Source organism: Scyliorhinus torazame, chromosome 11 (genome assembly GCF_047496885.1).
Source record: "Scyliorhinus torazame isolate Kashiwa2021f chromosome 11, sScyTor2.1, whole genome shotgun sequence".
Taxonomy (NCBI): domain Eukaryota; kingdom Metazoa; phylum Chordata; class Chondrichthyes; order Carcharhiniformes; family Scyliorhinidae; genus Scyliorhinus; species Scyliorhinus torazame.
In genome coordinates, this window is record NC_092717.1 from 48,334,899 (window position 1) to 48,360,696 (window position 25,798).

Consider the following 25,798-nt stretch of genomic DNA (forward strand, 5'->3'; position numbering starts at 1 on the left):
TATTTGTTGGCAGTTAGTCAAGGATTCAGATGAAAATTCAGCTCAGTGATATTGTTGGATGTGATGCATGTGCCAGTAAATATGCAAATATATGGAAAACATCCATCTCATAATGTCAGAAAAGGCATCCAGATCTAGTGTCAAAAATCAAATCAATTTTCTGCTTCTTCTCTTCCAATACAGAGCTTCAACCACCAGAGAAGGATTATGTGGAAACATTAGGGACAGATAACCCAGGGTTGATTTTTCAATATGGGCTCTTCAAAGGTGAGACTCCAAGGTCAATTTGACACCCTCTCCATTGCGAATGGTGATTCAGAGGGAGTAAGATTGTCTGAGTCTGAGTCTATTTACAACTCTGCATGGTAGCATAGTGGTTAGCACAGTTGCTTCACAGCTCCAGATTCCCGGCTTGGGTCACTGACTGTGCGGAATCTGCACGCTATCCCAGTGTCTGTGTGGGTTTCCTCCGGGTGCTCCGGCGGTTTTCCTCCCGCAGTCCGAAGATGTGCAGGTTAGGTGGATTGGCCATGCTAAATTGCCCTTAGTGTCGAAAAAGGTTAGATGGGGTTACTGGGTTACGGGGATAGGGTGGAGGTGGGGTCATTGGGTTACGGGAATACGGTGGAGGTGTGGGCTTAAGTAGGGTGCTCTTTCCAAGGGCTGGTGCAGACCCGATGGGCCGAATGGCCTCGTTCTGCACTGTAAATTCTATGATCTATAACAAGTCAATTACGAGTAGCTGCAGCCTCAATGATGCCATACAGCGATATATTATCTTCACTGACTTTGAAGTTGATCATGGTTCCGGCTTCAGGTGGGCATGGGCTTAATTTAGAACTAAATCCCATGCCCCAATGACACCATTGGCACCTCAGCATCATTCAAGAATTATGGAGTTGTGCCAGCCACGTAGTTGAATGGTCAGAAGAGGCCAAAGTAAGCTGGACAACATCACTGCTTTGTGGAACCCTTCTAGGTCAGGATGAACAGGGGCACTGGGATCTACATTGGAGTCAATTAGCCTACCCAGCCTAAGCCTCGTCTCTTCCTTAAACAATCAGATTCCCGTCCAAAGTCCCGGCCCAGCAGTCACCATATGCCTAGTACTGTTCTCTTGGATTACCTTGGGTTTTGTCAGTCCAATTTCTGCTTCGCTCACCATTGAGCCATCTTTAACTGGTTTCCTTTCTGTCCAGTACGCATTGCACATGCCACAGTTGCAATTGATACTCCATTGCAGAATCTACGCAAGGAGAACCTGTCCCTAGCCCCTCCTAGTGACAGTGAAATGTCATGCATTTGGTGCAGTTTAATCATTTCTAAAATTACTAGGGGTGGATTAAGGTTAAATGAGTCAGTTTAACAATATTCACACCCAATAAATTATCTCGTTGCAATACAGGTTCATAATCAACTGGTTAGGGCTTTAAATAGCTAAGACATAATTCACTTATTCTGCAAGTTGTCATTGTAACAATCATAGAACTGAATGCATCCTTCACTTGAACACAATGTGAGGTGAATTAATCCAGTCTACACTACTCTCGTCATCAATGCTTATCCTGGATATCCAACTATATCCAGCACAGTGGCACAGTGGTTAGCACTGCTGCCTCACAGCGCCAGGGATCCGGGTTCAATTCCAACCTTGGGTGATTGTGTCGAATTTGTATTCTCCCCTTGTCTGACTGGATTTCCTTCGGATGCTCCGGTTTCCTCCCACATTCCAAAGATGTGCAGGTCTCAAAAATTTTTTTTTAGAGTACCTTCTTTTCCAATTGAAGGGCAAATTAGCGTGGCCAATCCACCTACCCTACACATCTTTAGGATGTGGGGTGAGATCCACGCAGACATGGGGCGAATGTGCAAACTCCACACGGACTGTAACCCGGGGCCAGGATCGAACCTGGGTTTTCGGTGCCATGAGGCAGCAGTGCTAACCACTGCATCACCGTGCTGCCATAAAAGATGTACAGGTTAGGTGGAATGGTCATTCTAAATTGTCCCTTAGTGCCCAAAGTTAGGTGGGGTGATGGGGTTACAGGGATAGAGCAGGGGAGTTGGCCTCGGTAGGCTGCCTTTTCAAAGGGTCAGTGTAGACTCAATGGGCCAAATGGCCTCCTTCTGCACTGTAGGGATTCTATGATTCTATATTGGGAAAATGACACTAACCATTGTCCATTATGCAAGTGTCAATTACGAAGCCATGGTATAATACATGAGGCACACCAGCAGTTTCACACTGTTCAAACAGCTGCTCACTCCTCATTTCAAGGTGTCATTAGATCACTCCAGGCAGTCTCACCACCTCAGTTAATCAGACAGCAAACCTTCCCCCACCCTCCCTGCAAACCTCACACTGTGGCCTCTCGAAGTCCTGCGATTGCTGCTCACAAACAATGGTCAAAGACACATTCTGTCACAGCCTGCTGAAACGTGAGCTGTAGGCCACCGAGTGTGGGGGATGGACTGGAATAAAAGACTTGCATCAGATAACAATATACTAGACAAATGAAAGCTGAGACAGGTGGGATTATAACCGTTGCATGCTTCAGCTCCATTCAGCTCCCCAACACGACTGAAGGTGTAACTGGTCAGATTGTTCTCTCTCTCTCCCTCCCTTTGAACCATTCCTGCATTGTGAGAAATGGCACTGGGCCATTTACACAGAGCAGCAAGTGGAGGGGCAGAGGATGAAAATTCTTTCCACATTTCAAAACATTTCTTGGTTACACCAGCCTGTGTGTACAATGGGAAAATTCCATTGACACCAATAGGCCCAGTATGAATGAGGGACACTGAGTAAACAAACAAATAATAATGTGTTGCACTAACAATAGGTCAATCCCTGAGAAGCTGTTTCAGTGCCCATACCACCCCAGTGCCTCAAAGTCCACTCACCACTGCAATCTCCTTGTGAAATTTTGACTCTATACATGTAATGTTTCTGAAGGTGTTGACATAGAAACCAACTCGGCTGTGAAACAAAAAACAAATGGTCAGCAAATCTCATCCTCTTATTCCAAAAATACATTAAAAAACACAACACAAATCATGTGCTTATTAATATGAGGCAAACCATTGTCTTTAGCATGCACACATAAGCCTTCATAAATGCACTGAGGGCTGGATTTAATGCTAGGGGCAGGTTCCCTATAACCCACTGCAGAAAAGTCAGGGGTGAGTCGACAATCATTTGGCAGACTCGTCCTGTGCCATTTAACAGCCTTGATGCCGTTGGCTCAGAGCAGTACATCTGGAGAGGAAGTTCTGCCTCTTGAGAGCTGTTGGGTAATCAAATGGTCCCAGCAGTGCCATCAGGTACTGTGACCACTGATTTGACTGTGTGGTGGAGAAAGAATCGTAAGCGGTGGGAGGAGATATCGAGGGAGCCCCCAAACGGCCCAGGTGGCTAGTAAGGGATGCCCACCCCCAGTCGCACATCAAGAATCAGGAAAGTAGCAAAAAGGTTACGTCACAAAACGTTCATGGGCAGCATCAACGGGTGCAGCATCGGCACTGATGGGAACGTCTGGGCCAATATTCTAACTGTGGTCCAACCATTACATAGGACATATTTACCATGAACTCTGTTAGTCTTCGATATTTTTTGGGGGTTGAAATATAACCTATATGTCCTATCTGGCTTGAAGTAGCCATGTGACTTCTGTCATGAGGAAATCTCTCTGGAAGCTGCCATTTTACATCAGTTGAATAAATATCTCACTCTGAGGAAGACACGAGGAAGCACTGCTGTCTTTGAACTCAAAACATGTTGTCAGAAAGGGAGATAAAATAGAGTTTTGGAACAATAGAAATACTACAGAGATGCAACAGCTCAGATAGGTGCAGATAAATATTCAAATCTACTGTAAGCTGCTGAAAAAGGACAAGAAGAAGCAAACAAAAACCGCAGCCTGCAGTAAAATACTGGGTGAGTTAACATTGCTGTACACTTTCCCAGCTCTGCTCCAATAGAAATGGAAGGCAATGGGCGTGATCTACTGGCCACACTGTGCCTAAAAGCATTGCTAGCAGACCCCGCTCCCAGGATCTACCCAGCTTGCCACGCCTCGCAAGATTGAATGCGCTCTCATGAGATGTCGCGATGTGAAGCCCACCCATTGTGGGCAGGATCACCTTTTGGCACAACTGCATATTAGAGGGAGACAGTTAATCTCACTCTAATATGCAGTTCCCTGAGGTAATCAAGGCATTGGGATCTGTACCCTTCACCATGGATAGCTTGGGCATGCACCATTCAGTATTGATCCCCACAAATGGGGACCAGATGGAATGGCATGCATTGGGGTCTCTCAGGAGATCTGAGGCCCTCAGGTGTTTACGCTCTGGGCAGGATGGACTGGTAACCCAAGCTGGCATTTTCAGCGTGGCGGTGATTGGGTCCAGGGGAGCCCTGTGTACATGAGATGAGGTGTGTGTGCCCCCCCCCCCCCCACCAAGGACCCCCTTATAGGTGAGTTTGTGTTTTGGGGGGTTCAGGGGTCACGACTGAGGGTTGCGAGATCAGGATGCCATTTTTAAATGGTGTCCCGATTTCTCCCTGCACTGAGGAATTTCTGCGAGCACTGGGAAACGCGCAGTTAAACATGCTCAGTATGGGACATAGCTCCCATTTGGTTCGATCGCATCCAACAAGCCCGAGCCTATATGAGTAGCCATACTTCTAACACTGCTGGGAAGGACAAATTGTATTCCATCCTAAATCAAACCAATCAAACAGACGACAGATATTTTGAAAGCCTTGGATGCAATTTTGAACCCTGAGTGAATGCAACTTTTGAATGCATCGTATTCAACAATAGAGTTCAAGGGGAAAAGAACCCAGAAATCAGTACATGACTGCAGTAACACAGCTTGCAGAATCATGTGAATTTTGCACCAGCAAAAGATTTCTTAGACCGCTCAGTGAGAGGACGTCTACTGAACGAGGAGAAACGTACACTCAGCAAAGCGATAGACAGGTGTACAAATGTGCAAGTGTAAACCGTTAGCTAGAGCACATGTATGGCAGAACTGACCAGGCGATACATAGTGCTGATAGACATTCCAAGTCAAAAGCGCAGAACAAGCGCAGACAAAAGGGCTGGATTCAAATACTGCGGACAACATGATATAAAAGAAAAGAAGGATTGTCCAGTGTAAGGGAAAGTAGTGCAAGAAGTGGAATCATTTTGCATAAAAGTGCGTGGCAAGAAAGAAGCAAATCAAACCTTAACAAGACCACTGGAGAAGAACAGCAGAAGAGTCTTTTAAAAAAAAACATTTTATTGAGGCATTTATGGTTTTACAACAATAAACGATCCAAATGCAAATGTAAATGTAGTTCAGTGCGTAACCCATCCCTCCATCTCCCACTGTTCCCGCCTACTTTAAACACAAATTAGCCTAAATCCCCCCTACACCCCCCCCCTCAACCGCAACCCCCCCCACCCTTATTGAATCTGCTGACAGTTTTGTTTTCTCTGAAGAAGTCTATAAACATCTGCCACCTCCGAACGAACCTAATGTTGATCCTCTCAATTTTCTCAAGTCTAAGAAACCCAGCCATGTCGCTAACCCAAAGCCCTGATTTCGGGGGCTTCGGGTCCCTCCACGCTAACAATATCCCTCTCCGGGCTACCAAGGAGGCAAAGGCCAAAACATCAGCCTCTCTCGCTCCCTGGATTCCCGGATCTTCTAACACTCCAAAAACTGCCACCTCTGGACTCGGCGCCATCCTCATTTTTGGCACCGTGGACATGACATCCGTAAATCCCTGCCAGAATCCCTGAAGCTTTGGGCATGCCCAAAACATATGGACATGGTTTGCTGGCCCTCACACGCACCTCACACACCTGTCCTCCACCCCAAAGAACTTGCTCATCCGGGCCACCGTCATGTGTGCCCAGTGAACCACCTTGAATTGTATCAGGCTGAGCCTGGCACATGATGAAGACGTGTTGACTCTGTTCAGAGCATCCTCCCACAGCCCCACCTCTACCTCCCCTCCTAGCTCATCTTCCCATTCCGCTTACGCTCAACTATCTGGGTTTCCTCCCACTCCATAAGTTCTTTATAAATTTCCGAAAACTTCCCCTCCCCCAACCCATTCTAGATGTCCTGTACCACCTGTGCCGGTAGAAGCGGAAAGGTCAAAACCTGCCTTCGCACAAAATCCCTTATCTGCAAATATCGAAACCCATTCCCTCCCGGCAATTCGAACTCCTCCTCCAAATCCTCTGAACAGGGAAAGCTCCCATCAATAAACAGATCTCTCAGCCTCTCAATCCCTGCTCTCTGCCACCTCCCGGGGACAAACCGGTGGTTGCCACAAATTGGAGCCGCACCGAGGCTCCCACCACTCCCACTGCCCCCAAGCTCTCAGGGCCGCCACTATCACTGGGCTTGTGGAGTACTGGGCCGGCGAGAACGGCAGAGGAGTCGTTAAAAATGCCCCCAAGCCTGTGCCCTTACACGAGGCCGCCTCCACACGCTCCCACACCGACAACCCACCCCCCCCCCCCCCCCCCCCCCCACTACCAACTTCCTAATCATGGCTATATTTGTCACCCAGTAATTGTCCCTAAAGTTCAGCAGGGCCAGCCCCCCCACTCCCCGCCCCCCCCCCCCCCCCCCCCCGCCCCCAGTTGGCTCGGCTCCACTCTAACAGTACTTTCTTAACTCGCGGGGTTTTACCCGCCCGCACAAACCCAGAGATCTCCCTATTCACCCGCTTAAACCAGCCTTTGGTATAAAAATAGGGAGGCACTGAAAAACAAACAGAAATCTCGGGAGAACCGTGATCGTAACGGTCTGTAACCGCCCCCCCCCCCCCCCCCCCAACACCACCCCCCCACCCCCGTTACTGACAATGGGAGCATGTCCCACCTCCGAAAGTTCCCTTTCATTTGTTCAGCTAACCGGGTCAAATTTAATTTATGTAACTGTTCCCATCCCAATGCCACCTGAATACCCAAGTAACGAAAACTCCCTCCCACCACTTTAAAAGGCAGCTCCCCCAGTCTCCTCTCCTGCCCCCTTGCTTGGAGCACAAAAACCTCACTTTTGCCCATATTCAATTTGTACCCTGAGAACCGGCCAAATTCCCCCAAGATCCGCATAATCTCCCCCATCCCCCCTAACGGGTCAGAAATATATAGGGATAGGTCTTCTGCATATAACGAGACTCTGTGTTCCACCACCGCCCCCCTTCCAGACTAGCCCTTTCCAGTCCTTTGAAGCTCTCAGCACCATCGCCAATGGCTCTATAGCCAATGAAAACAACAGTGGGGAGAGAGGACACCCTTGCCTTGTCCCACGGTGCAGTCTAAAGTAGTCCAAACTCACCTGGTTCATCTGCACACTCGCCATTGGTGCCTGGTACAGCAACTGAACCCAGTCAATAAAGCCCTGCCCAAACCCAAACCATCCCAGGACCTCCATTCCATCCAGTCAAAGGTCTTTTCTGCATCCATAGCGACCACTACCTCCGCCTTCCTCCCCTCGGAGGGCACCATGATCACATTTAGGAGCCTTCTAACGTTGGCTGTTAGCTGCCTGCCTTTAACAAACCCCGTCTGGTCTTCCCCTATCAGCCCGGAACACAGTCCTCTATCCGTGAGGCCAAACTTTTGGCCAACAATTTGGCATCGACATTCAGTAGGGAGATTGGCCTGTATGAGCTACATTGCTCTGGGTCCTTCTCCCGCTTCAGGATCAATGAAATCGAAGCCTGGGACATTGTTGGGGAAGGACACCACGTTCCTTTGCCTCATTAAATGCCCTCACCAGCAACGGGCCCAACATCCCAGAAAACATCTTGTAAAATTCCACAGGATAGCCAACCGGTCCCGGGGCCTTGCATGGCCTCCAATCGCTCTACTAGTTCTACAATCCCGATCGGGGCTCCCAACCCCTCCACTGACCTTTCCTCCATCTTTGGAAACTCCAACCCTTCCAAAAACTGCCTCATCCCCTCCACCCCAGCTGGGGGTCCCGACTCATACAGCCGGCTACAAAACTCCCTGAACAACCCATTCACCCCCGCTGGGTCCAAGACCGTGTTGCCCCCTCTATCCTTCACTCTTCCTATCTCCCTTGCCGACTCCCTTTTTCTTAGCTGGTGTGCTAGCATCCTACTGGCCTTCTCCCCATACTCATATCGCCCCCTCTCGCCATCCTCAACTGCCGCACCGCCTTCCCTGTGGATAACAGACCAAACTCCATCTGCAACTTCTGTCGCTCCTTCAACAGTCCCGCCTCCGGGGCTTCAGAGTACCTTCTGTCCACCAGGAGTAAATCCCTCACCAGCCTATCCATCTCTACCCGCTCCACCTTCTCCCTATGAGCCCGTATCAAAATTAGCTCCCCCCTGACCACTGCCTTCAGCGCTTCCCATACCATTATTGACCATAGAACAAAACATAGAACAGTGCAGAAGGAGGCCATTCAGCCCATCGAGTCTGCACCGATCCACTTAAGCCCTCACTTCCACCCTATCCCCGTAACCTAATAACCCCTCCTAAACTATTTGGTCATTAAGGGCAATTTATCATGGCCAATCCACCTAACCCGCACGTCTTTGGACTGTGGGAGGAAACCGGAGCACCCGGAGGAAACCCACGCAGACAAGGGGAGAACGTGCAGACTCCGCACAGACAGTGACTCAGTGGGGAATCGAACCTGGGACCCTGATGCTGTTAAGCCACAGTGCTATCCACTTGTTCTACCGTGCTGCCCAAACTTGCTGCCGAAACTTCCCCCATATCATTTATCTCCAAATAGTTCTGAATGGCCTCCCTCACCCGCCCGCACAGCTCCTCATCTGCTAACAGTCCTACGTCCTATCTCCATTGTGGGTGCTGACCCCCCTCCTTATTCACCCGTAAATCTACCAGCATGATCCGACACAACTATCGCCGAATACTCGGTATCCACCACCCCCGCCAGTAAAGCCCTGTTTAAAATGAAAAAATCAATTCGGGAGTACACTTTGTGTACATAGGAAAAAAAAAGAAAACTCCTTCGCTCTTGGCTGTCCAAACCTCCACGGGTCCACCCCCTGCCATCTGTTCCATAAACCCCTTTAGATCCTGTGCCACGGCTGGCACCCTCCCTGTCCTAGAACTCGACCAATCCAACCTCGGATCAATGACCATATTGAAGTCTCCCCTCATGATCAGCTTATGCGAGTCCAGGTCAGGAATCTTCCCTAACACCTGCCTCATAAACCCTGCGTCGTCCCAATTTGATGCGTAAATATTTGCTAGTGATCAGCAGAAGAGTCTGGTGAAGCCTATACACCATATAACCGTCTGGTTCCATCAAGCCTATCGGTGATAAATGGTTTGTGACTGTTACAATGCTGACCGCAGATGTAGAGTATCAAGTGAATGAGATGTGATAGATAAACACTGGTGTGCCATGCAACATCATGACCTTCATAGACCTCTGCAAAGTGACTCAACGTGGTGAATCAAAGATGAAGCTCTTGAAAGTAAGGTTGAGGCCATATGATGGCATGATATTCATACCAAGAGGACAACTTAGTCTGAGAGCTCAGTACAATGGCAAGAATGAAGATCTGGGGTTCCAAATCATAGATGGCTCGCAACAGTCACTCATCTAAGCTGGAGCAGGTCTAAAGCTTGGGCTGGAAACCCTGAACATGACAACAGAGATTTATAATGTGTCACAGCACAAAAAGCCATTGGACGCTGAACAGATCCTCAAGGAGTACAAAGATGTGCTTACAGGCTTTGGATATCTACCAGCAGAAAATCACCTCAAAGTAGATAAGAGTTTAAGACCCAATGCAGCATCTGCCGAGGGGAGTTCCAGCTGCCCTCAAGTCGAGCCTAAAAGACAAGATAGAAGAGCTGAAAAAGAAAAGAGAGTAACCAAAATTGTGACAATTCCTACAGACTAGATTAGCAGCATGGTAGCAGTGAAACAACCTGATGTTCAGACCTACAGGATCTGCATAAAGCATGGAAGCGATCTCACGACCCCATGCCAACCATCAAAGGAATCTTGCCTTAACTTGCCAAAGCAAAGATCTTTACTACCCAAGGTACAAAGGATAGTTACTGACAAGTGAAGCCGGATGAAAGCAGCAGATTTCCTACAACATTCTGGACTCCGTTCGGGAGATACAGATGGTTATGTGTACTGTTTGGCATTTCCACAGCTCCAGAAGAGTATCAACACAGACAACATGAGATAGTTGGTGATCTTCCCGGAGTGGAAGCCATAGTGGATTATCTACTAGTCTATAGATGTGGAGACACAATGGAAGACGCATGATCAGAGTTCAATACAACAGCTAGAGAGAGCTCACCAGATGAACCTGAAGCAGAACCAGAAAAGCTTACAAGTGAAAATGCCTGAAGTCAAGTACATAAGTCATGTACTGACAACAAAAGGTCTTAACCCAGATCCTCACAAGGAGAGAGTTGTAGCGGCGACGCAGTGCACAACAGCTGTGAAAGCAGTGCAGCGATTTGTTGGATTTGTGAACTATTTCACAAAATGTTTGCCTAATTTGTCAGCAGAGTGCAAACCGTTACCCAAATACACCAGCAAGAATATGCAGTGGAATTGGAGAATAGAACAAAAAGCTAAAATCAAAACAACTCCTGACAACAACACCAGTGTTGAAGTACCATGTCATCAATGATAAAGTCACCTTGCAGTATGACGCTAGCAAGGTGGGCCTGGGAGAAACTCTGATGTGACAAGGACAACCAGTCACATTTTAATCCAGGGCACTAACGTAAATACAATGATGCCATGATCAGATTGAGAAAGAGTGTTTTGCTATTGTTTTTACTTTATAACATTTTTACCAATACTTGCATGGAGACAAAGTTATAGTTGTGTCTGACCACAAGTCACTTCAAAGCATTTTTCTCAAATTTTACTATCTGTTCCAAACGTCTGCAAAAAATGCCACTTTGTTTACAGAGGTATCAATTGGGCGTGACATACAAGCAAGGGAAGCAGATGTTTATCACTGACATACTGTTGAGAACAACACACCCCATGAAGAAAGTTGAGGATGCTAAAACAGAATGTGAAATCTTTCAGACTCAACATGAAGCAGCAGCTCAACATTCTGGAAGTCATCAACCCAGCAGAGATAGTGGGTGGAATTCTCCCATCTTGGACTAAATCCAATGACGGGGGTGGGGATGGGGAGTACTTCCCGCTGTGGAGGCTGATGGGAAACCATGCCATAACTTCCAGCCCCGATGTAATTAATTATGCATTCGGGGTTTCACTCTGTTTTCTGTGGTGGGATAGGATTGATGGCACACGTCCTTGCCATCATATTCAGGCACCATATTTAAAAGACACCCGACATTCACAATATCAGGCCACAAACAGAGGGACACCTGCACGGTCACCTGCTGACCCAGCTCTGAAATAAAGTGATGCTTCTCTCCATGTCCTCCTGGACCATGTGCGGGTGGGCAGGAAGGAGGAGCCCAAGAAAAAACAATACTACATGGGTGCAGATAGCCAATGCCTTCAGTGCCCAGGGGATGCACAAGAGGTGGGCTATACAGTGTCGGAAAAGGATGAATTATCTTATTCATTATGCCAGGATAAGTCTCATCAGATGGTCGCATGAACCACAAAGACTCCAATTTGTCAGGGTCCAAGGCACAGTGGCAACACTGTCCTGCCTCAGAGCCCATTTCAGTGTACCCAGGCTGCCAGGGAGTGATAACCGTGCCTCCTTCACTCTTCAGCAGACAAGGACTACTACATGGAAGGCGCGTGGAACCGATGGAGGCGCTGAGAGAATTATCAACCTCCATAAACCACATGCCTGTCTGAGCCTTCCCCTTGCATTGCAGATGTGCTCAACACTCTGGAGGGAGATGGTCCACATCCCTCCCACCCAATTCGCACCAGTGATGACCTGCCGCACAGAGGTGGACTATCTTATGAGGGCAGAAATGATAAATGACCCAAATGCCAATGCTCCAGTCCATGCACCATGCAACTCCTCTCAAACATGTTTTCTTCTTTGAACAGGAGAAGCTCCATCGCATTCAGAGAGGATGTGAGAAGATGGGGGTGGGGTGACCATTTTTCAAGTCCCTGGCAGAATTCGTAGAGAAGGCATCTGAGATCGCAGGAGTAGAGTGGGACCGATCCATTGGCAACAAGGAGCTTGGCATTGGGTGTCCACCTAGTAAGGATTCATCCATTCAATGCAAACCTGAGGGCCGAATGTGCCCCATGTTGGAGGCAACTGGTGCTGTAAGTTGCACTTCCTATCTCACTCACAGGTGCCTGTATGAAGAGACCAAGGTCTAAGGAAGTGGAGGAGGAGCCTCAGCGCCAGTCCAGAGATGAGCAATGAGGAGTGGAAGAGGAGAGCTCTACATATGTCTAGGCATCACCACGGTCACTTGCACCCTCCACCAGCTCTGAAACACACACCTTGGTAGGTATTAGTGGTAGTTCAGGAAGAGTTTGACAATCTGATGGTCACTGCATGGATGCGTGTCCACAGCAGGAAGAGACAGGTTAAGCCGAGCCCCTGGCTCTCGGAGGGCAGCTGGGGAAGAGATATTTCAAATGCTATTGATTGTCTTTTATCGCTTTATCCACTATTTAATTCCTTTAATCTATCTGGTCATCAACATTCTTAAACATTTTTCCATTGTGTGTACACAACCATCTTGCTGTCATCCGAAGATGATTAATCTCACATTTCTACATATGCATCTGCCACCGTTCTGTCCACTTCCCTAAGACTGTTCATCCGCTGGGAGGTGGTCAATATGATAATGCCACCTTCCTTCGCTATTCCTCTTGTCTAAAATTGGCAAGCAGGCAATTGGCATCTCTCCAAGAAAGCTCAGCTGAGACCTACAACACCATGGAAAAGCATGCACAAAAATGTATTCCTTCCCAATTTACACATATTGATACCCCCAATGTGTTGTGTCACTGTGCATTAACCAAGGAGGAAACATTAACCCTACCTGTCCAGGGGAAATTGGACATTTATAAACAGTTCAAATAGCCCATGACACTTATCCACGATGGTGCCATCAGAAGCTGAGCTGTGTTATTTTAATGTGCTCCTCTGAACATATGACAAGGACACCCTTATTGACATATATCTGCCAAGACCATTAAATCACAGGACCAGGCTGCAAACGTTATTCAGAGGCAAGCACTGGAACCAACAGTGAGCTTCGTGTCAGCATCGAGTGGATCAGCTTCAGAAGAGGCTTGAAAGGGTAAGTTTAACTTTTTTTAAATGACTTTCCTTGTTGGACCTGGAAATGAGCAGTACTCCTTTCGCCTTCGCGAGGAAACCGAAGGTCTTCATATAGACCTGCACAAGACAGCTCAGCCACTGATTCCAAATATTTGCTTGCTTGTTGGGCAGCCTTTGAGTCACATAAATGTTTGCCACTTCCTGCTGATTTTCCATTCAGAGCTTGAGACCTTGATATTAAATTATCCCAGGTATTTCTAATATCAAGGTTATTCCATCCCAAACCAATCCTCCCCAGGTAAAATCAGGTCCATAATGTTGATTACTGACTGGGACAGAGCTATGTGATGTACATGCTAAGCTGCTCAAAGCAGAGATGGAATCAGCTGCAATGATGTGAAAAACAACCTTGATTGAATTAAAGCCTTTGACTTGCTCATTGAAGATATACAAACGAGAGAGGTGAAAATGTGTTTATATGGCAAGAGAGACAACATGAGAAAGAATGGAGTTTGATACCTCGTCCACAATGATGGCAACTCATCCTGTAGGTCAGTATTAAGTTCCTCAAATACTTTCTGAGCCTTTTGGAACTCCTCTTCTGCCTAAAAGATGACAAGAGTATTTGGTGTTTGTTTTTGATAATCAGAACAGTGAATACAAAGACTTTGTTTTAATGCTGAGCAGATGATATGTAGCCAATAAGAAGAGGTCTCTCCATCAACCTGCAGGCAAAATCAGGGCAATTGTTCTCATCACTATTTTAGTTTCTTTGCCAACACAGGCCAGGCCTCTAGTTCCAAGGGTTAAAATGGCTGTGGGATTATTGCTCTTCTGTTGAACCCCCATTCGATGCTTATACAATGCAAATGAAGATGGTTACTGGCGGCAGCGAGATTTAAATTTGAAATTGAACTTCAATGCAAATAGTGCCGGGCTTCAGGATTTTCTGTGATACTTTCGTTAAATCTGAAACCCACATCTCAATTGATCCATTTTTAGTCCAATGTAGGTGACCTCTCACATGCCTATATTGAAATCCATTTATCTTGTAAGGAAGCTCTTTTAAATCCTTGTCTGATCCTTGTGTCCCGTTTAATTACTGTCTTGCTGGCTGCTGCAACATTGCAGACTTTGGGTTTGAACTGCTGCAAGCTGCTAGTTGAACTGCCCATGCCCTTTTGCAGTGTGGCAAGGTCCCATGATGTCATTTTGATGGACTTGGCTAGCAGCCAATCAGCTCTTCTGAAATTCTGGGATTTATCCTATTCTTGATTCTGATTGGTGGAGCCCTACAGAAGCTTCTGGAAGGAAGGCTGGGAGAAGACGCAATCTCCATTTTACATCAATTTTGTTAAGACTTAGAAGGCAGCAAAGAGCCAGTCTTGACTCTCTCCATCACTTCTGCCTGGCGATTTAAAATGCTTCCTGCCAGCCTGTGAAAGTTCCACTAGAAGCTAAAGCAGATCGCTCTCAGCTGTGAGCTTGTGACTAAATAACCTCCTCTTTCTGTACAACTTGGGAGCTGTGGGCAAGTAGTAATTTCTGTTCTGATTAGGAAACTGTGAGGCCAGAGCTTTTGGTTTCTTCCTGTGGGTTCACGATAAAGAGAGGGGCTATTTGAAAATCCATTTAAAACCCTCATGTTGACAACTTCAGTTTGACTCAGTGAGGCTGGTCGTCCATCTGGTGGATGCAAGCTAGAATTGCACAGACCTGAGGAGAATCTTCTCTGTGAAAGCCCAAGTCAGTGGAAGTGAAGGTAACTTCCCAAAGGAAGCCTTACAACCTGTGAGTTCTAATTGGAGATAAACCTTAGAAGATCAAACCAACCGATGATTTCAAGATCACCGACTACAAAGACTAGCACCTCAGCAGCGAAGATTCATCTCACGCCTTTTAATCCTTCTTTATCTTTTTTAACCTTTCCTACCCACCCACCGTGTGTCTATCTTGTGTGTGTCTGGGTGGGACAGGGTTTGGGGTATACTTAGATTAGTGGACCATTGTTCTATTATTTCCGGTACATGTTTATAAAGAACAAAGAACAAAGAAAATTACAGCACAGGAACAGGCCCTTCGGCCCTCCCAGCCTGCGCCGATCCAGATCCTTTATCTAAACCTGTCGCCTATTTTCCAAGGATCTACTTCGCTCTGTTCCCCGCCCGTTCATATATCTGTCTAGATGCATCTTAAATGATGCTATCGTGCCTGCCTCTACCACCTCCGCTGGCAAAGCGTTCCAGGCACCCACCACCCTCTGCATAAAAAACGTTCCACGCACATCTCCCTTAAATGTTCCCCCTCTCACCTTGAAATCGTGACCCCTTGTAATTGACACTCACACTCTTGAAAAAAGCCTGTTGCTATCCACCCTGTCCATACCTCTCAATTTTGTCGACCTCAATCAGGCCCCCCCCTCAACCTCCATCTTTCCAATGAAAACAATCCTAATCTACTCAACCTTTCTTCATAGCTAGCACCCTCCATACCAGGCAACATCCTGATGAACCTCCTCTGCACCCTCTCTAAAGCATCTATATCCTTCTAGTAATGTGGCGACCAGAACTGCACGCAGTATACCAAATGTGGCCTAACCAAAGGCCTATACAACTGTAACATGACCTGCCGACTCTTGTACTCAATACCCCATCCGATGAAGGCAAGCATGCTGTATGCCTTCTTGACCACTCTATCGACCTGCGTTGCCACCTTCAGGGTACAATGGACCTGAACTCCCAGATCTCTCTGTACATCAATTTTCCCCAGGACTCTTCCATTGACCGTAGAGTCCGCTCTTGAATTAGATCTTCCAAAATGCATCACCTTGCATTTGCCTGGATTGAACTCCATCTGCCATTTCTCTGCCCAACTCTCCAATCTATCTATATTTTGCTGTATTCTCTGACAGTCCTCCTTGCTATCTGCCACTCCACCAATCTTAGTACCATCTGCAAACTTGCTAATCAGACCACCTATACCTTCGTCCAGATCATTTATGTATATCACAAACAACATTGGTCCGAGTACGGATCCCTGTGGAACACCACTAGTCACCTTTCTCCATTTTAAGACACTCCCTTCCACCACTACTCTCTGTCTCCTGTTGCCCAGCCAGTTATTTATCCATCTAGCTAGTACACCCTGAACCCCATGCGGCTTCACTTTTTCCATCAACCTGCCATGGGAAAATTTATCAAACACCTTACTGAAGTCCATGTATATGACATCTACAGCCCTTCCTTCATCAATTAACTTTGTCATTTCCTCAAAGAATTCTATTAAGTTTGTAAGACATGACCTTCCCTGCACAAAACCATGCTGCCTATCACTGATAAGTCTACTTTTCTCCCAAATGTGAATAGATCCTATCCCTTAGTATCTTCTCCAACAGTTTGCCTACCACTGACGTCAAGCTCACAGGTCTATAATTCCCTGGATTATCCCTGCTACCCTTCTTAAACAAAGGGACAATATTAGCAATTCTCCAGTCCTCCGGGACCTCACCCGTGCTCAAGGATGCTGCAAAGATATCTGTTAAGGCCCCAGCTATTTCGTCCCTCGCTTCCCTCAGTAACCTGGGATAGATCCCATCTGGACCTGGTGACTTGTCCACCTTAATGCCTTTTAGAATACCCAAAACTTCACCCTTCCTTATGCCAACTTGACCTCGAGTATTTAAACATCCATCCCTAACTTCAACATCCGTCATGTCCCTCTCCTTGGTGAATACCGATGCAAAGTACTCATTAAGAATCTCACCCATTTCCTCTGACTCCACGCATAAATTCCCTCTTTTGTCTTTGAGTGGGCCAATCCTTTCTCTAGTTACCCTCTTGCTCCTTATATACGAATAAAAGGCTTTGAGATTTTCCTTAACCCTGTTATCTTATGACCCCTTTTAGCCCTCTTTATTGCGCATTTGAGATTTGTCCTACTTTCCCGATATTCCTCCAAAGCTTCATCAGTTTTAAGTCGCCAGGTCTTATGTATGCTTCCTTTTTCATCTTAGCTAGTCTCACAATTCCACCCATCATCCATGGTTCCCTAATCTTGCCATTTCTACCCCTCATTTTCACATTATCTCTTCTCTTATTATAAATAACGTTTTTAAAATGTTTTAGTTACAAATCTGGTGCCTGTATGTCATTGGAGCAGTCGAGCGTCAAAGATCTCAGGAAAACTTACAAATTATTGGAGAATTCACTTATATTGGGACTCCGGGGCCTGTGGGCTGGAATTGACCGCGCACTCGCCCAGGGTGTCATAGCTGTCTCATATTTTAGGGAACCCTGACATTTGCTGCTGTTCAGAGGTCCGTCTTGTACAAACTCTGGTGCAACAAATGCGCCAACCTTCAAATAATTCACTTGTTAACAGTGAATGTATCAGCTCAATGTTGGATGCATCGGATTTCACTTTGTCAAGAGGAATGATTTCAGATCATTAGTTTAAATGTTTTCTAATGCCGTACCTTGGTGAGCTTGCTATCATCCCGTCTCTTTGAATGCTGCAAAGATTCTAAGTGATGTCGTGCACAATCATAATCAACCAGCTTTCTGCTGCGTTTTGCAATTCGAGTCTGTTTGAGATGCAAAAAGAGAGGACAGAATTATCATCTTGATCCTATTTATACAGCAGCTCCAACACCATTGCAGTTCATGTTTTTCACCCCGCATCTGACAGTCACAGAAAGCACGATCGCACTCATGACTGAATTCCGTCGCAGGTAGGAAAGGAAAGTGCATACATGTGTTACCGAGGGATGGGCTTTCTCTTTTAGTGCACATGCTGGATTATTTAGAATAGAAGGCTTTTTTTATCGAAAAAGGAAAACTTTGACTTCTGACAGCTCACATTGGGAGAGAAAGAATAGCATTTATATAGCACCACTCATGAGCTCAGAAATACCTTCAAGTGTAGTCACAGTTGTAATGTAGGTAATTCAGCTGCCAATTTTTCACACAGAAGTTCCACAAAGAGCGGGCTGCAAGAAAGGTGTAATTGGGGCCGAAGTGGGAGCGCATCATAGCCAAGAAATTACATTTGAAGTACAGCCACACTATTATGCTCACAAACACAGCCACCAGAACAGCTGATGAGATGACTAGTCACTTACTCTATTTCTCAGGGCAGTGAGTTAAGAAGGCGGTCATTGGAAATTATCCAGGAGAACCTTTCCATCATTTGAAAGAGATCTAAACTGTCCCCACTCATGAAAGGATCGAGATCGGGAGCTTATTTAAAAGGCAACAGCGTTAACAGAGCAGCATCATTCAGTACTGCACTGAAATATCTTTTATTCCAGTCCTGCAATGGGACATTAATCCATATCTATGCAAGTCAGATATAAGTGCAATGAGACATATGGACCAAAAGGGTTAATCTGCAAACTGATGACTTCAGTGGTTTAAAGAATAGTAGAGGCAGCACAGCAAAAGTTAATTTTCTGCTATGTCACCATTTTGATGAAAGGCAAACCTCACCTCACAGAATCATCACCGTGTAGAAGGAGGCCAATCAGCCCAATGTGTCTGCACAAGCTCTCCAAATGAGCAATTTACCGAGTGACATTCCCCCCTGTGGTCCCATCACACTCCACATTGTAGTCACAATTGCTTCTTTTGCCAATTACCTTAAATTTGTCCCCTCTCATTTTCGATCATTTTATGTGTGGGAACCGTTCCTCCCTGTGCGCTCTTGACCCTTCCTGATTTTGGATACCTCTATTAAATCTCCTCTCACCCTTCTCTTCCCCTAGGAAAACAGTCCCAATTCTTTCCATTCTATCTTCATAATTGAAGTTCCTCATCCCTGGAACCATTTTTGTGAATCGTTTCCTCATTCTCCCCAATGCCTTCATATCTTTCCGAACGTGCGGTGCCCAGAACTGCACGCAACGCTCCAGCTGAGGGTAAACATGTTCAACAAAACCTCCTTGCTCTTGAACTCAATGTCCTTATTAATAAAACCCAGGATACTGTCTACTTTATTAATTACTCTCAGTCTGTCCTGCCACCATCAATGCACATATAGACCCAGGTCCCTCTGTTGCTGCACCCGCTTTAGAATTGTACCCTTTCTTACATAGTTTCTTCATGTTCTTCTGACCAAAATGATCACTTTGCATTTCTCTATATTGAACTTCGTCTGCCACTTGTCCACCCAGTCCGTCAAACTGTTTATGTCCTTTTGAAATTCTATATTATCCTCCCCACATGTTCTGTATCAGTAAATTTTGAAATTTAGCCCTGTACCCCAAGTCTCGGTCATTAATATACATCAGGTAAAGCAAGGGTTCCAACAATGACGCCTGGGGAAACTCATTACAAACTTCCTTCCAGTCTGTGTGACCTTAATTAGCCACTACTCTCTGGGCGTGATTCACCCGGAGAATTTCTGTGTCCGGTTTCGGATGCGTTTAGCAGGGTGTTTCTCAGCAGCTGGAGTGCCGACATGGACCCCGGTATTCAATGGCACTTTACTGTTTTTTATGGGCCCTGGGGAGTTTCTCCCCTTCGAGGTCATATTTAGGCAGTTTTCCTGCACTGGGAAGCTACGCTCGGCAGCAGGAGCAACTCCTCGCAGATTGGTGTGCCATTTTGATCAGACATTTCAGGAGCAGCCCCCCCCCCCCCCCGCCCTGCTCAGGAACCCCCTCCCCTAACTTTTTTTGACCCCTCAATCCCCCCTCACTCCCCCCCACCCCCTTCATGGCCACAGACCCGCAGCCCCAATCCCATGCCAGTGCCAAATGGTCACCCGGGCACCTTAGCACTGCCAGCATGGCACCCTGGCAGTGCCACCCAGGCACCATGGGTGGGATTCTCTGATCCTGAGGCTAAGTGTTGGCGCCGTCGTAAACGCCGTCGCGTTCTACGACTGCATCAACAGGCCCCCAGGAGCAGCGATTCTGAGCCCTACAGGAGGCCAGCACTGCACTGTGGCGACCCATGCTGTTCCAGCTGCCGATACCGGCCTCAAGTGGGCATCGCGGGCCTGTGCATGCTCGCTGCGACCGGCGCGAATGCGTGCATGCGCACTGCGACCGGCGTGATTGCGCGCATGCGTGGTGGCTTCCTTCTCGGGCCAGGCCACAGCGGAGGCCCCCCCCCTGGGGTCGAACCCCCTTCCCCCCCACCAGGCCGTCCCCGAAAGGATGCACGCTGAGGTCCCGCCGGGTAAGACCACACGTGGACGCGAGAAAAGATATGCAAATTAGTGAGAAATAGTCTAGTCATTTTGCGATCAATGAATAAAGAATATTTATTAACTTGAAATGAAAACACATGACAAGAACAAGAACAAAGACCAAAGAACAGTACATCACAGGAACAGGCCTTTCGGCCCTCCAAGCCTGCGCCGATCACGTGTCCTATCTAGACCAACCGCCTGTATCCTTCTACACCCGGTCCATTCATGTGCCTATCTAGATAAGTCTTTTTTTTTTAATAAACAATTTTAATGAGGTATTTTTGGCATTACAAACAGCAACAGTATAAAAACAGTGTACAAAGAACAATAAACATAGTGCAAACACCAACACCCATCCTGCCAAAATCCGCCTATTTAACCCCCTATTTTACGCTACCCTAGCAACCCACCCCCCCCAGCCCCTGCTGCCGATTAATTCTCCGCGAAGAAGTCGATGAATGGTTGCCACCTCCGGGCGAAACCTAACAATGACCCTCTCAAGGCGAACTTAATCTTCTCTAGACCAAGAAAGCTCGCCATGTCGGTTAACCAGGTCTCCGACTTTGAGGGCTTTGAGTCCCTCCAAGCTAATAATATCCGTCTCCGAGCTACCAGGGAGGCAAAGGCCAGAACATCTGCCTCTTTCTCCTCCTGGATTCCCGGATCTTCCGACACCCCAAAAATCGCCACCTCCGGACTCATTGCCACCCTTGTTTTCAATACTCTGGACATGGCGTCCGCAAACCCCTGCCAATTTTTGGGCACGTTTGGACACGCCCAGAACATGTGGACATGGTTCGCTGGTCCGCCCACACATTTTACACACCTGTCCTCTACCCCAAAGAATCTATTGATCCGGGCCGCTGTCATGTGGGCCCGGTGGACCACCTTGAATTGGATCAAGCTGAGCCTTGTGCATGTAGCGGTCGCGTTGACTCTGCTCTCCATCTCACCCCCAAGCTCCTCTTCCCACTTACACTTCAGCTCCTTGGTCTGCGTCTCCTCCGCCCCCATACGTTCTTTGTAAATGTCCAAGACGCTCCCCTCTCCCACCCATCCCCTAGACACTACCCTATCCTGGATCCCCATTAGTGGCAGGAGTGGGAAGGATGATACCTGCCTGCGCAGAAAGTCCCGCACCTGTAAATATCTGAACTTGTTCCCTCTTGCCAACCCAAACTTCTCCTTCAGCGACCTCAAGCTAGGGTAGCTCCCTTCCAGGAACAGGTCCCCATCCTCTCAATTCCTGCCCTTTGCCATACTCGAAAACCCCATCCAAGCTCCCTGGAGCAAACCGGTGGTTGTCACATATTGGGGACCAAACCGATGCTCCCACTGCTCCAACGTACCTCCTCCACTGACCCCAGATCCTCAGGGCCGCCACCACCACGGGGCTGGTGGAGTATCTCACTGGCAGGAACGCAGAGGTGCCGTTATCAACGCCCCCAAGCTGGTGATCCTACATGAAGCTGCCTCCATCCGCTCCCAAACCGACCCTGCCCCCACCACCCACTTCCTTATCATAGCAATGTTGGCCACCCAGTAGTAATTACTGAAATTTGGTAGGGCAAGCCCCCCTCCCCCCGATTCCTCTCGAGCATCGCCTTCTTCACTCGCGGGGACTTACCCGCCCAGACAAAGCCCAGAATGATATTGTTAACCCTCTTAAAAAAGGACCGCGGGATGAAAATTGGGAGGCATTGGAATGCAAATAAAAATCTCGGTAGGACCGTCATCTTAGCCGTCTGCACCCTCCCAGCCAGCGACAGCGGTAGCGCATCCCAGCTCCGAAACTCGCCCCTCATCTGCTCAACCAACCGGGACAAGTTCAACTTGTGCAACCGGCCCCAGTCGCGCGCCACTTGTATCCCTAAGTACCTAAAACTGTCCCCCACTAACCTAAACGGTAACTCCCCCAGTCGACCCTCCTGTCCCCTTGCCTGGACTGCAAACATCTTGCTCTTTGTCATAATCAGTTTATACCCTGAAAACCGGCCAAATTCCCCCCAAATCGCCATGATTTCACCTATCCCTGCCCCTGGATCTGCTACATATAAGAGCAGGTCGTCCGTGTACAGCGAGACTCTATGTTCCACCCCCCCCCCCCCCCCCGAACCAGCCCTTTCCAGCCCCTTGTAGCTCTCACAGCAATTGCCAGCGGCTCTATAGCTCTATAGCTAACGTGGCTCTATAGCCACGCGGTGGGGAGAGGGGGCATCCCTGTCTTGTCCCGCGGTGCAGTCCTATTCGTCCTTACACTAGCCTCCAGGGCCTGGTACAACAACCTAACCCAGTTGATAAAGCGCCTACCGAACCCAAATCGTCCCAACACCTCCCATAGATAGTCCCACTCCATCCGGTCGAACGCCTTCTTTGCATCCATGGTCACAACTACCTTGACCTCCCTACTCTCTGGGGGCATCATGATCACCTTGAGCAGCCTTCTTCTATTGGCCACCAACTGCCTGCCCGTGACAAACCCGGTTTGATCCTCCATAATCACATCCGGCACACAATCTTCAATCCTGGAGGCCAAAACTTTGGCCAGCAGCTTGGCGTCCACATTAAGCAGTGAACTCGGCCTATATGACCCGCATAGCTCCGGGTTCTTGTCCCACTTCAATATTAACAAAATAGTGGCCTGTGACATCATCGGGGGCAGCACCCCTCTATCCCTTGCCTCATTAAAAACCACGGCCCTAATATCCCAGAGAATTTCTTGTAGAATTCCACCGGATACCCATCCGGCCCCGGGCTTTACCCGACTGCATTGACTTCAAGTCCTCAGCTATTTCTTCGGCCCTAATCGGGGCCCATCCACCAGCTCCCTGCCCACCCTTGGGAAGGTCAGTCCGTCCAAAAAGCGTCTCATCCCCTCGGGCCCCGTGGGGGGTTCCGAGCGATAGAGCCTACTGTAAAAGTCCCTGAACGCCCTGTTTAGCCCAGCCGAGTCCCCTACCAAATTCCCATCCCCATCAACCACCCTCTCTATTTCCCTGGCCGCCTCCCTCATCCTAAGCTGCTGCGCCAACATTCTGCTAGCCTTCTCCCCATGTTCGTAAAACGCACCCCTCGCCTTCCTAAGCTGCTCCACTGCCTTGCCTGTGGACAATACCCCGAACTCAGCCTGCAGCCTCCGTCGTTCCCTTAAAAGCTCCACCCCTGGGGTCACCGCATACCTCCTATCTATCTGTAGGATCTCCTTAACCAGACGGTCCCTCTCTGCCCTATCCATCCTGTTCCTATGAGCCCGGATTGAAATCAGCTCCCCTCTCACCACTGCTTTCAGCGCCTCCCAGACCACCGCTGCTTAACAGAAGTAAGAGAGCTACACTTAAATCTTGCTCGACCAGCAAAAAAATAGCTTATTAGTAAAGAAATCAAAGAATTAATTGAAGTTATTCAGAAGGTATAGGCTGAATTAGATTCCCTTGACTTCCAGGTGCGGCGATGACCAGCTGAGTCGCACGTTTCGGCACCTCCCGTTGGAACGGACTTTTGGGCTCTTATTAGGAGCCCCAACGGCAATTTTTAACTGCCAAAATCACTGTGCGGTGAAATAGAAGGGAATCCCCCCGGATATATATGGAAAAAGGAGAGGATAGCGGCCGGATTGCAGTGGATCCTTTGGAGCAGCGGCAAGGAAGGGAAGCTCGAAGCAAGATGGTGTCGGAAGGTGGCCGTTTGGTATGGGGCCCGGAGCAACAAGAGTTCCTGCGGCGCTGTGTGAAAGAGCTGAAGAAGGAGGTGTTGGCCCCGATGCTACAGGCGATTGAAGGGCTAAAGGAGGCGCAGAGGACCCAGGAGCTGGAGCTTCGGGTCGTGAAGGCAAAGACTGCTGAAAATGACGATGAAATACAGGGCCTGGTGGTGAAGACAGAGACACACGAGGCACAACACAAAAGGTGTGTGGAGAGGTTGGAAGCCCTGGAGAATAATTCGAGGAGGAAGAATTTAAGAGTCCTGGGTCTTCCCGAAGGCGCAGAGGGGGCGGACGTCGGGGCATATGTGAGCATGATGCTTCACTCGCTAATGGGATCGGAGGCCCCGACGGGCCCTTTGGAGGTGGAGGGAGCTTATCGAGTTCTGGCGCGAAGACCAAATGCTGGAGAAATACCTCGAGCCATAGTGGTGACGTTCCACCGCTACAACGACAGAGAGATGGTCCTAAGATGGGCGAAGAAAACTCAGAGCTGTAGGTGGGAGAACGCGGTGATCCGCGTATACCAGGATTGGAGTGCGGAGGTGGCGAGAAGGAGGGCAAGTTTCAATCGGGCTAAGGCGGTGCTTTACAAAAAAGTTAAATTTGGAATGTTGCAACCGGCGAGATTGTGGGTCACACACCAAGGGAAGCACCACTACTTTGAGACGGCAGAAGAGGCGTGGACATTCATTGTGGACGAGAAGCTGGAATAGTCTGGCGAGAGAAAGAGCTTCTGGGATAAAGTGGTGGGGTGATTATGTGGGGCGAGGAAGGGGAAGGGAAGGGGAGGGGATGATTTTTCAATTTGTTAATTTTGTGATCCTGTAACTTTTCTCTCTTCCCCTCATTGGGGGAGGGGGGGGGAGTATGAGGAACTGTGGGCGCCAGTGGGAAGGAAAGGGGAAGGAGAAGGGAACTGCGCCATTAGGGGCGGGACCGAGTGGGAAACGTGGGAGTTGCTCCCGCGCTATGGTAATTATGGCGGGAACAGGGACGCAGGAAGGAGGGGGCCTCGCACAGTGAGGGGCCGAGGGCAAACGGGGAAGCCGAGGTCAGCCAGAGTTCGCTGACTTCTGGGAGCAACATGGGGGGTGTAATTACGCTAGAGGGGGATCTAGCGGAGGGGGGGAGGGAGTTAACTGGGTTGCTGCTGCTAAGGGGAAGGGGGAGCTGTTATGGGGCGGGGTGGTCGAGACGGGAGGGCACCGTCGGTGGGATATACGGGTACGTGGGAACCGGGTAAGGAGCTGGGTTAAAAAAGGGGATGGCTAGTCGACAAGGGGGGGGGGGGGTAAAGAGCCCCCCAACCCGGCTGATCACGTGGAACGTGAGAGGGCTGAATGGGCCGATTAAAAGGGCACGGGTACTCGCACACCTAAAGAAATTAAAGGCAGATGTGGTTATGTTGCAGGAGACGCACCTGAAACGGACAGACCAGGTTAGACTACATAAAGGATGGGTGGGACAGGTGTTTCATTCAGGTTTAGATGCAAAGCATAGGGGGGTGGCTATTTTAGTGGGGAAACGGGTACTGTTTGAGGCAAAGACCATAGTGGCGGACAATGGGGGTAGATACGTGATGGTGAGTGGCAGATTGCAAGGGGAGGCGGTGGTTCTGGTGAACGTATACGCCCCGAACTGGGATGAAT

At 48.3% G+C, this 25,798-nt stretch overlaps 1 protein-coding gene across 5 annotated transcripts in view; it reads right to left on the reverse strand.

Annotated features, from left to right (window-relative positions):
- amph (amphiphysin) overlaps window positions 1-25,798 on the reverse strand; it is a 452,493-nt gene that overhangs the window by 231,888 nt on the left and 194,807 nt on the right. For all 5 annotated transcript variants that reach the window (XM_072467226.1, XM_072467225.1, XM_072467224.1 and 2 more), the window contains exons 6-8: window positions 17,727-17,834; window positions 13,772-13,857; window positions 2,905-2,980 (exon numbers count right to left, since the gene is read on the reverse strand). In XM_072467226.1, the coding sequence (XP_072323327.1) occupies window positions 2,905-2,980; window positions 13,772-13,857; window positions 17,727-17,834 (270 nt within the window). The remainder of the gene's footprint in view (window positions 1-2,904; window positions 2,981-13,771; window positions 13,858-17,726; window positions 17,835-25,798) is intronic.